We start from the raw sequence: 12,268 nt of genomic DNA on the forward strand, positions 1-12,268 counted from the left end.
CGCAAGAGTGGGCTTCCTGTGAGGAAAAGTGAGTAAGTGTGGGCGCAAGAGTGGGCTTCCTGTGAGGAAAAGTAAGTGTGGACGCAAGAGTAGGCTTCTTTAGGGCGACGAAGTGCTCTGTATCTCATTAGAGTGGAGAGGAGATTGACACCTCAGAGACTTCACACACAAGTCAGGGAGGTGACCCTCCGTGTGACTTCTAAAGGTAATACCCCAGGAAGTCGGGTGATTGAGCTGATGCTTGTGGTAGCCACTTCAGCGTTTACACAAGCAAGCAGGAGATTTATAATTAAAGACGAACAGAAACACTGCAATGTTAATAGTGAAGCATGTGCGTATATTTTTGCTTAATAAAATAGTTTACAGTCTTACAGGGTATATATTGATTACATCACATTTGAGAGACTAAAAGGGCATACCAGCCTTGACTCATCTCCATTTCTTCTGTGAACCTAAGCCAGGTGTACAGTTTAGACCTGGGGATCTCACCTGCTCTTCCTGTCTGCCTTTTGGCCCACAGAAATTCTGTCCACTCTTTCTCAGATCCCATAGTTTCCTGAAACCTCCTGTATGTCCACGGACTGAACGTGACCTGTCGCTTTTATCTCAGAGTTGCACCCCACCCACAATGTTATATTGCTGTCTCTTTTCTATTATACTTACTTGTATGCCTGTATGATTTCCACTACTCAAGTATAAGCTTTTCAAAAGCCAGGGGCAGAATCTAATTCAGCCCCAGATTTTTCGTGCAGCCTCTTACACACATTAAGTGCTTGGCTGATATCCACTGGATGAGTAGAGCCATTTTTAGAAGCAGGCGACGACCAAGGTGTACTCCCTTTGCCCCAAGCCTCTGTGTCTTCCCAGGATCTATACCCTTTCCTGGTGGTGCTAGTCAGGAAGGGCTACCGCACATTGCCTCTCACTGGCAGGTCACTGTGCAGCTGCTTAGCACTCGGTGAAGACCCTTGAGACGGGTAGTTGGCCAAGCCCAACGGGACAGTAGAGCCAGCCCCAGAGAAGCTGTAGGGCTGGTTCTGAAAGGTGTCTGTCTCTCTGTCCTGCTGTCAGTTTCTCAGCCTGCCCTTTTTCTGCTGCTCCCTGTTCCTTGGCTCCCACCAATCTTAGGACTTAGGCTGTTGGCAAATCTGATAAATCCACTTGTGCCAAAGATGACAGAAGGAGAATGCTAGACATCTTTTATAAGCCACTGTAACTTTCTGGAGACACTGCTTCTCTTTTCTACCTTACCAATTGGGACCCTTCAAGGATTTTATTTCCAAAAGAAGGCTCATGGGAGAGACACTTTTGTCAGAGTTCGAATATCACACTGAAGAAGGAGGCAGTGTGGGGTAGTGGGTAAGAAACCGGTCTCCTGACCTGACCCGTCTGGACGCGAAGCGTAGCTCGGCTACTTGTGAGACCCGGCAAGTGACTTATCCCTGAACTCCGGTTCCCCACCTTAGTGTGGGGGTGATAATAAATTGGAAGAGTTAAATAGAGTTATGGACCTATAAACTGCTCAATAAACATTTGCTGTCTTAACATCCTTATCATCTGATCTACACACAATAGACTCTGCAGCATAAATTGCTCTAATGCCTCTTTTTTTCCCTCAGATTCTAAGCAGTAGGTGCACAGTGTCTGACACCAGGGCAGAGAGCGCTTGATGACATGGCTGGTCGATAAGTCAGCACCTTCTGGGGAGAAGAGCTGGGTTTTAGAGTCAGGCAGACCTAGACTTGAATACCTGCTCTGCCCTTTATGGCTGTGCAATTACTCATCTATAAAAGGGGAAAATAAATAACTTGTGGGGTTGTTTTGTGGAATTTATTGAGCACTTTCCATGTGAAAGACGCTGTGCTGGGCACTTGGGATATGGCTGCAAATAAGATATTCATTGACATATTAAGTACCTTCTGCGTGCCAGGGGCTAGGTGGAAAATAAAAATCCCTGTCCTCTTGGAGTTTAAATTCTGTAAAAAGATAAACACGGGGGGGGGAAGAAAAGGTAAAAGATAAAGGGTGTTCGTTGTTAAGTACTGCAGAGAAAAGTAAACAAGGGGAGGGAGAGGAGGTAGGGACAACTTCAAATAGTGTCATCAGGGAAGGTGTCACTGAAAGGGTGTCGTCTGGGTAAAGTCTGGAAGAGCTGAAGGTAGAGGCCGAGCAGGTATCTGGGGAGGAGCACTCCAGGCAGCGGTTCCAGGCAGGGGCTGCAAAGCCTCTGAGGCGGGAAGCCTGCGTGGTGTGTTCAAGGAACAGCAAGGAGACATCTGTGGTTGAAATCGAGTGAGTGACGAGGGAACAATAAGAGATGGATTCAGGAAGGTGGTGGAGAAGCAGGCCCCGCATGGCTGCTTTGATGAATGGGAGGCCAGAGTAGAGTTCTGAGCACAGGCCTTGGTCTGGCCTGTGTTTTAATGGCATCACCATGACTGCTGTGTTGAGGATAGATGGGCAGAGGCAGAAACAGGGAGACCAGACAGGCTGTGGGAGGAATCCAGGTGAGGGTGAGACCTGGTGTTGGTCTGACAGTGGTCCTGATAATGTAGGTGGTGCAGATGTGGACGGATGGCAGATGCTCTCCGAAGATCAGAGCCTCCGGCAATGATGCTCAGCTGAGGGTGCCTTTGTCCCCAGGGGACATTTAACCAGTGGTTGCAGACATTTTTATTGTCACACCTGGGTGGGTGCTATTGGTGTCGGTGCATAGAGGCCAAGGATGCTGCTCAACATCCTACAGTGAACAGCATGGTCCTCTCTCTGCCCCCTAGTGAGGAATCACCCAACTCAGAGCCTCAGAGGTGCTGAGATTGGGAGCTCTGGGCCCCTAGACATGCTGGTAGACCAGATGTCGGGCGTGAGAGAGAGCGAGGCGTCCAGGGTAGACCCGAGGCCTGTGGCTCGTGTGCCTCCAGGGCTGAGTCCCGTCTGCTGAGATGTGAGAGAGAGTGAGGCGTCCAGGGTAGACCCGAGGCCTGTGGCTCGTGCGCCTCCAGGGCTGAGTCCCGTCTGCTGAGATGTGAGAGAGAGCGAGGCGTCCAGGGTAGACCCGAGGCCTGTGGCTCGTGCAGCTCCAGGGCTGAGTCCCGTCTATTGAGATGTGAGAGAGAGCGAGGCGTCCGGGGTGGACCTGAGGCCTGTGGCTCGTGCAGCTCCAGGGTTGAGTCCTGTGTACTGAGATGTGAGAGAGAGCGAGGCGTCCAGGGTGGACCTGAGGCCTGTGGCTCGTGCGGCTCCGGGGCTGAGTCCCGTCTACTGAGATGTGAGAGACGGTGGGAGGAGTGACTAGGTGTGGGGAAGGATGTTGGGAAGACGAGTTGCTCATTCGGTTTGAGATTCCTAAAAGACACCAGGAAGAAGTGTCAAGTCACCGATTAGATACATGATTCTGAAGCCCGTGGGAAGGGTCTGGGCTGGTGATAAAAATTTTGGAGTTGTTACCATTGTTTAGATGGTATTTCAGGCCATGGCACTGGAGTTAGGAAATGAGTAAGTACAGACAAAGAAGGAAAAAGGACGGCCCTGCGGTGTTCAGAGGTTGGTTAGGAAGATAAGGAACTTGCATAGGAAACTTTGAAGGAGGGGCCAGTGAGGTAGAAGGAAAACCAAGCATTTTTGTGGATTAAAAGAGAAGTTTTACAGAAATGATGTTTCTGTAAATAGTGCTTGTGCATAGTAAGTGCTTAGTAACCTTTACTGCTGTGAAGCCGTATTGTGATTTCCTGAGTTACTTATCCTTCCTTAGATTCAGAATCCTAGAAATGTTTCAGTTCACAGAATAGTCTGCCGCATAGGAAATGTGTGCTGTCAGTTTACTTTCTTCTAATTTTTGTGATGAAGGTAGATCCGTAATGACTGTTCACAACTGAACACATCCGTGGAAGCTGGCACAGTCTTTCTGGCTTTATACGCTTTCTCTGCACCTTGTGATGACTTTTGTACTTACCGTGTCTGAAAATAACAGTCAGATTACACCAGCCAGGCAGGTAACACCACTCCTGGAGGGAATTTCCTGTTGGCAAAGTGGGAACGTCCTACCTATGGAAATTACCTTGCAGCGTGTCCTGAAGTTAAACCACTTACACGTTATCTTTCTTACTCCGTAAAGCAGTCACTTACTGTGGGAAGCCTGGTAAATGATTGTCTCGATCACTCTTAAATTTTTGGTACTGCAGTTTAGTTTTTAGTGCTGAATAGTTGGTTTGTCTTGTATATGATTTACTATCATAAAATGACATTGAGGCTAATTATTAATCAGCTATAAATATTTTAGCCTTCATTTTCTTCACTAGAGTAGGTGAGCCTTTTTGAATATACATCCAAGTAGTACAGAACAATCAATAGTTCCACTCTGAACCATAGGCTCCGTCCTGCAGTACGTGTAATCCTCGCTGCGCACCAGCTGTGCGCGAGGCTCTGTGCTTAGTGCCAAGGCCGAGGATGCCGTCAGTCTGGAAGATCCAGCCTCAGGATCTGTGGTCTAGATGAAGGCCAGCCTTTACGTAATCTGCAGTTTAAGGAAGAGTTCTGGAGTGACAACTTTAGGCTCTAGGTTGAGTTTTATCAATTCCTGAGAACCATTTTCAAGTCCCCTGGAGGTGATTTTTAGTCCTTGCTGTCTTCTTTCTTATATTAAATTCCTGTTAATGATTCACGGAGCAGAGGGAATGCTCTTTTTAAAGGCTTTCCGTAACTGTGGCCAAATTCTGGAGACTTGTTTGTGTCTTCACTGCTGCTAGTGGCTTCAAGAGTTCTCTTTGCCGATGTCAGCGTCAGGAATTACCAGTCCTTTTCATTTTTGTCGGGCTGCTGTGTGAGAAACCATACTTTGTAAATAAGATTAAACATCTTTTACTGTCTGCTGTATTCTTATTTTATGAATTGCTCGTTCCTATCCTTGCCCTTTCTTTTGAGGGTGGGGAATAATGTTTTTCTTATGAATTAGTAAGACAGCCTTCATATATTTTGAGTATTAATCCTTAGCCAGATATGTTGCAGATAGAAAATACTTTTAAAAAACTAGAAAATCTTTTGAATGTAACTATTTTCCAAATATTGGAAAACCATTATCTGACAAGAAAATGAAAAGAGGGCTTGTCTTAATTATCACCATTTTGGTTGAGTTGATGATTTTGCATTTGTCAAGGTAATTGTACTAATTGATTTGAGTTAAATTGTAAATTGTTGCTCTTCTTTTGACAGGTACAGCTGCTTTGGAAGAAGATGCTCAAATTCTAAAAGTTATTGAAGCTTACTGCACAAGTGCCAAAACACGACAAACACTCAACTCAAGTAAGTTTAATTTCACGGTAATATAGTAAGAACTGTGGTATTTTGTGTAAGTTAACAACCTACAGTAAACTGTTGAGTTGGGCCCACTGCATAGCTCATCGACTTGTCTGAACTGTTTTTAGTGAGCAGTGTTTTCATGGCTGAGCTTGAATCTGAAGTCCTTGAATCATTATAAAAGGATCTCAGCTATCTGCAGAATAACTGATTTTTCTAGATAACATTCTACTGGGAAACATTTATGTGTACAGTACTGTCAGAATTTATGAAGCATTCTTATGCTTAGAGAAGATGTGTTTAGAAGACAGTGGAAGTTAATTCAGTTATTTAAGCAATTTGAACCATTGGTGTCATGCTGAGTTTTTTTCTTTTTCTTTTTGTAACTTCTGAAAAACCAAAAAACCGAACCCGTTGCCGTCGAGTCAATTCCGGCTCATAGTGACCCTGTAGGACACAGTAGATGTGAACCTAGAGCAAGGCTTTTTCAGCCGCCCCTGCCCCCCCCCCCCCCTTTTTAAAAATGATTGCTTTAAAAAAATTTTTTTAAATAGACACCAACTAATTTATTTGGTAGGTTTCATTACCATCTGTATCCAGTACATACTGCCTTAAATGAAAAAATCCTAACCTATTTTGTGGACGGTAAAACCTTTTTTTTTATATCTCCCCGGAAGTTGAGAATGGAGGGCAGTGTGACGGAGGCGGATGTAACCGTGCGTTTCATTTGCTCAGAAGAGGGGCTTATTCTCTCCCTCTTGCTGGTACCTGCACCTGCTGGACGGCTGACCTTTCGTGGGTCTGCTGGTGCCAGGATGACGGCGGATGCCACAGGGTGTCCTCAGTCCTGTCAGTTCTTACGTTGATTGTTTGTTTGAGAATAGATTATTTATTTTATAGATTACTTCTGGCATCAAAACTGGTTTCTGTTAGATTTTCTGTGTTCAGGTCCCCTTTTCACCCTGACTTTTGGCAGATCACTTATTCTCACCTCCTCAATTTCATCACCTGCAAAATGGTGCTTAAAATTAGTATTATGCACTTACTTTAAGCTAATGTTTAAAAAAAAAAGGTCTGATTTTCTAATGTTTTAGCTTTTGTTAAAGATAACTACAGCTATGAAAATAGGGCTGGCAGAGTTGACCTCTAGGTTGAATCTGCAGATTCCCTAGAAGTTTTTTGTGGCCAGTATTTTACCATATCCTACCTGCGCCATCAAGACTTGTTACCAAGCATGGGCACTGTCCTTTTTTAGTCCATGCTGTTTCTGGTGAAAATGCCTGTTTATAGTAACTAGTCAGCAGAGTAGGAGATCAATGGAAAGGTCTAGATACCATATCAGACTGTGGACTTAGCATATGGACAATTAAGCAATAATTTGTAAGTATGGATTATTGCGATTTAAGGTATTGCAGTTTCATTTACTTGACAAGGATTGTATTTCAACTAACAGACTGTAAAATGTGGCCACAGTTTTTTAGATTTTGAATTTTAGATTTTTTAAAAGTAGGCATCTCAATTTCAATTACTTGAAATAACATTTTAACCCAGTAGTCTTAGATGCACAGACTGGTCGTACGAGTTTTGTGTGTATGTTAGTGCAAGCCGCGTTTTTTCGTAACAGGAGACAATGCCAGGTAGTATGCCTGTGGCTCTGTTTCTTCTGGCTGCCTGAAAGGAACGGCTCATGTTTGTGCAGATCTCTTCTTATCCCATTGCCTATTATGTATTTCCGTTTCTCCTACACGAGAAAAGCCTTGGACAGTACATTGATTTTTATTTTTAACTTATATTATGGGCAAACCACTCTATGGCCTCCAGGGGATTATAATCCTGTGGCTTTAAACCTACATTCTCCAGAAAATTAGTGATAGGAGAAATCGATCCTTTTTGCTGTAAAAGTCGTGTACTTAATCAAGACAACTTGGAAATGGAATTGTAGTGAAAGCAACTCTTTTCACGTTCAATGCTTAGTAAAAACAATTTTTAGAAGGAAAATATATTTTACCTAAAGTTCAGTTCTGTTCAGTTCTCAATTGAATACCAAAAAGACTGAACCAAACATCTGTTACTGGGAAACATTTAGGTATAAATGGTGAGGAAGTAATGGCCTTCACAGACTTTTGTGATTTAGTTAAAGAAGTCCACAGTAGTCCACTGCTTCTTCTTGTGGCTTTGGAACAGAATTAACTTCGATCAAAAGAGGGAACAAGGACGGGACCAGTGGTTGCTGTGGCCTGCCGTTAAAAACCCTAAGGGAGCCCTCTTGTTTCTATCTGGTGTCTGTTTCTGAGCCCTCTTGGGTTCTGCGTGTTTCCCAGTCACAGCTGCTTGGCTGGTTCCATTGATCACAATTGCCAACTACTCATGGGGTCATTTCTGCTCTGCCATTGTGTACCCCTTCCTTCTGGTGTCCTCCTTTTAACCTGGTGACGTTACCAGGTCACTCACCTTTCCCTGGCAGTGAGAGGGGGTCTGCACAGGGCTGCTGACATGGCTCACAGACAGGGCTCCTCACTGTGTTCCCTTCTGCTGGCTGAGCTCCGTGAGCACTACTGTTGAGATTACTGCCCTCAGAGATGAGGAGGCTGAGGGGGGTGGGGGAAATAGAGGGAAGCAGACCCCATTTAATTCATATCTCTACTCTGGCATTTTTGCAGTGGTTATGTGTTGATAAGGTAAGTTTAGTTCCCATGATTAAGATGACTTCTGGTGATTTATAGTCTTGGCAAATAGATAGCTGGAGAAGTAAGTAAAAAATCCTTTGAAACTATTTTGCATTTAATATATCCACTTAATGAATAGGAAACAATTTTTAATTAGCCACATACAAATAGTCCCTTTCACAAAAAATGTCTTAAATGAGACTGTTTATTACATAATGTGGAATAGAATTGATTGTCAAGTGTTTATAGAATCATCTTTTGAAGCTGGGCTGAGTTTATAAAAGATTTCTTAAACGAGAACTTTATACCAATAACTTTAAAAGAAGCAATTTGGAAACAGTGTCATGATCTAAGTTTATTGAATAATGTTGGACTAGTCTTATTCTAAGGTTGTGCTAAGTTCACTTTTAAAACCCAGTCATAAGTAAGGATAAATAAGCATTGATGCTGTTTTTTAACAATCTTTTCTCTTTTCCCTCTCCTCCCATCACCTTTTGCTTTTGTTTCCACGTTTTTTGGTTGTGGCTCTCCTGTCTGTTGTCCCTCCCATCCCACCTTTGCCGACCCACACCTGTCCTTTCATCTCCCCGCGTCCCTAGCATGGCAAGGCACTGACCTGATGCATAATCACGTCCTGGCCGATGACGACCAGTCAAGTCTAGAGTCCTTGGGTCGTCGCAGTAGCCTCTCCCGTTTGGAGCCTTCAGACCTCTCGGAAGACTCTGACTATGACAGTATATGGACAGCCCATAGTTACAGAATGGGTTCTGCATCTCGTAAGAGCTGTTGCTCATATATCTCTCACCAGAACTAATGCACTCTGAGCTTTTCTTAACGAATGCTTGTTGTATCACAGCCTGCTTTCCTTAGATGTTTTCTTGCTGTTCCTCGTCTCTTTTCATGTGATATTTTAACAACTTTTGAGAGCGTTTCTGATATTTTCCATTGTACTTTTGTGGAGGCTTGATTGCCAATTTGAATATACATTCAGATTACTAACTTTGGAGGGGAGATGGTCCGTTCCTAAGCCAACGCCTGAGGGGTTCTTTTTTTAACAGAAAGTTGTTGTTTTATAGCTCCAAATGGTTTGGTTTTTTATGCTCAGTGTAGCAGCCGTCCCATTTCTTTTTGGATACAGCTGTATGAACACTTTTATATTGTATACTGAAACCATACAGGTTTGTGATCTCAGTGCCAGCAATATGGAGGAGACTTTAGCCTTACAGTAACCTACATCTTTTTTTTTTTTAATGTATAATAGGCACACTGGTCAAGTAGTTGTTGAGAGATAATGAGAAGAACATATGCACCAAAAGTACTGTAACTTCAATTCAGATAGCTGTGTTTCCTAGAAATCCCTAAGAGCGTTTGGTAACTGTGAACAATAGCCTGTTTATGTTGCTAGCATGAGTTCTTTGCCTTGGCAGATGGGAAGAAGAGTCTGCTTCATGTCTTTTCGGAGGTTGTCTTCACCACCCACACCTCTGCCTCCTCAGTGTGCTCACGCAGCCCCCATGTCTCGCACTGGCCCGTGATACTGGAGCTCTTTTCTCCAAAGGCAAAGTTAACTGTCAAAGCTTGGACATTCGCTTTGATTATCTTGCCAAACTTCTCTATGGAATAATCGCTGTTATTCCATACTTAGTAAGCCTGTACCACTCTTTTAAAGGTTTAAGCTCCAAAATCCGAAGTATTCGGCATCTAAAGTGTAGATGAGACTGAGCTCAGATAGGCGTCTGGTCTACTTAAAAGGTCAAGTGCTTCGGCTCCAGTCACAGCTCGGCTGCACCCCTGACGTTTCCTACCTGTGCTGTCTGTAATCGCCATGGGCACATTCTTTGTTTTCAGCAACTAGCTGCAGTGAAACTCCATTTACAGCAACCCCTATAGTGCGTAATCTTCATTGTAATGGGACATCTGAGTCCATTGAAGATTTATTGGATTGTAACGTAACTCGCTTCTAAGAAAATCTCGGATTTCAGGGGTGGAACTCCCCCACTTCCTTGGGATTTGTTGTAAGGAGATTTCACTGGCCTCACTCAGACTAATTTTTGCTTCAAAAAGAACTGAATGTGACATGTTACATTCAGTTGTAACATTCAAACCTACATCTGGTCGTTGAGGGGAAAACCGTTCTCTTCCGCTCGCAGTGTATTTGGTATTAAAAGGGAAACTTAGGCTTGTGTTTTACGTATTCATTGAAACTAGCTTCAGAAAACAAAATGCCATAATAAATGGGGAATAACATTTTTTCCTTTCTTTAGGATGGCTGTAATTCCAGATGGCTGTGATTTCTCTCTTCTTCCACTACCCCACTCCTTTGCAAATCCATGTATTCAGTGCTCTGATTTTGTCTCCTTAGTGATAACTTGGTACAGTACCTGACTGTATCCTGGGACTTGGGTTCTGTTCTCACAAGCCCAGAGGTGCTAGTGAACGTCTGCCAGTGACTTTTTTTTTTTTTTTTTTAAGTCAGACAGCTTTATTACTTCATGATTCGAGTTGATTGCATAGAAGTCATTCTTACTGAGATCATTAGGAAAACTTAATTTCAAACATTTGCTTCCTTGGATGTAGTTACTGAGCTAGTTCTATTATCTGGAGATTTCATATTTCAATTATATAAAAAAGAAAGTTGAGGAGCAGTCTTTTAAAGTTAGTCAGAGTCCAGTATTCACAGTAGAGATGTGGTATATGTATGTTCAGACAAATGGCAAATGGAATTTTTGGAGAAATATGATAACTACAAAGTTTATATACTCAATATCATCTAATGAATTCAGAAGCAATTTTTTTATATTACATAGAATAGGCATCTTTTCTGATACCTAGAGTAGAGTGTCTTTGTTTGCTTTGAGACTATAATAATTAGTGAATTGGCTTAAATGCCTTTGCCATGCCTTAGTTAACTTGGGTTGCATATGTCATGTGCTATATATGTCACGATGTTGAAATGCAGTTGCTGCACTTGAACTTTTCCTGAACGCCAACTATCATTTAGATTATCTTGATCAGACATTTTAATTAATATTCTATACGCCAAGGTTTTGACCGTTTACCGCCATTCTTTTTTGTATCCGTTAAAACCATCCCGTTGATGATTTTCTTTAACGCTGAGATCACTGCAGAATAATCATCTGGCTTTTTGTTTGTTTGGTTTGTTTTGAATGTCTGACACCATTGGTGTTTGTCACCTGGTTAGAAGTATTAGTGCCACAGGCCTGAAAGAAATTCTCGTGTGGCAACGGTGATAACGATGTTCAGACGGTCAGTGTTTCTATTTTTGTGAACTCTAGTCATGCTGTTAATAGTACCTTCTGTTCATGCAATTTTGTAACATATATGTGTACAGTTAGTGTTATAATGAAAGGATGAAGAATCTGAATTAGAAGGTAGGTTTAAGCCATTATCAAGCCCTTTACAAATGGCTTAAATGGTGTTCCCATTTAATTAATACTTGCCATAAGTATATAATAAGCTATATTAATTGTGTTTTGCATACAATTGCCAAAACACAGTAATGTGTATATAGCGGTATAAGACTTGAAAAAAATCTATATATTGTGCTTTTTATCTGTCAATGGGAAAAGCCATTTTTAGTAGCTGACTACCATTTGAAAAAATTAATTGGATGTATATCTGAATGTTGTATTGTATTGTACAGTATGCATATTATTGTTTGTGGTTGCATATGGCAATGAAGTGTTTGTTTTATAAAAGAAAAAAGACATCTGTTATGTACAGTTGAAATAAATTTTGCATTTGCTAGCCTGTGGCTTTTAATATTTGTTACATGGGGGGAGGCGGGAGCAGCAGAGTTGGCAGTTAACTGTTATTTGGCGGTTCTCCTGAACATGGCATTTTACAAAGGAGGGTTAGGTAATGGAACATCTTCTACATGCCTTGCTAGAAAAAGTTGCACTTTCTTAGGGTTAAATATGCTGTAGACAATCTAATGGCACTTTTTTGTACATTTTTTATTTCATTTATTTCCCTCTTTTTAAAAAATAAGCTTGTCTTTGTAATAAGGTTTGTCTGTAAGAAGAAACATTTTCATTTTTTGTGCATAAATGGGGGAAAAAAAGTACAGCTTTAAGTTTTTTATTTAGACTAAGGCCAGCTTATAACTTTTATTTTATAAAGTACATGCCCAACTGACTAGAAAAATGAAATAAAAGGAAAGGAAAAGAAATATATTGTGCCAGGTGCAGGACTAGATGCTTTTAGCGAATCAAAATATAAAACAATAAACAAATGTAAATCAAAAAATAATAGTTTTTCTTTTCCTAACTTAAAAAAAAAAAAAAAAA

General features: G+C 41.9%; 1 protein-coding gene across 6 annotated transcripts in view; it reads left to right on the forward strand.

Moving 5' to 3' along the window:
* The window catches only part of ARHGEF7 (Rho guanine nucleotide exchange factor 7), a 161,443-nt gene that overhangs the window by 135,401 nt on the left and 13,774 nt on the right, over positions 1-12,268 (forward strand). For 4 of the 6 annotated variants that reach the window (XM_023737405.1, XM_023737402.1, XM_023737404.1 and 1 more), the window contains one exon: positions 5,209-5,298. In XM_023737405.1, the coding sequence (XP_023593173.1) occupies positions 5,209-5,298 (90 nt within the window). Of the gene's footprint in view, positions 1-5,208; positions 5,299-8,557; positions 8,735-12,268 lie in introns of all 6 variants that reach the window. The other 2 variants (XM_023737406.1, XM_023737407.1) reach the window with 1 other exon arrangement.

This window comes from Trichechus manatus, unplaced genomic scaffold, assembly GCF_000243295.1.
Source record: "Trichechus manatus latirostris isolate Lorelei unplaced genomic scaffold, TriManLat1.0 scaffold00102, whole genome shotgun sequence".
Taxonomy (NCBI): Eukaryota; Metazoa; Chordata; class Mammalia; order Sirenia; family Trichechidae; genus Trichechus; species Trichechus manatus.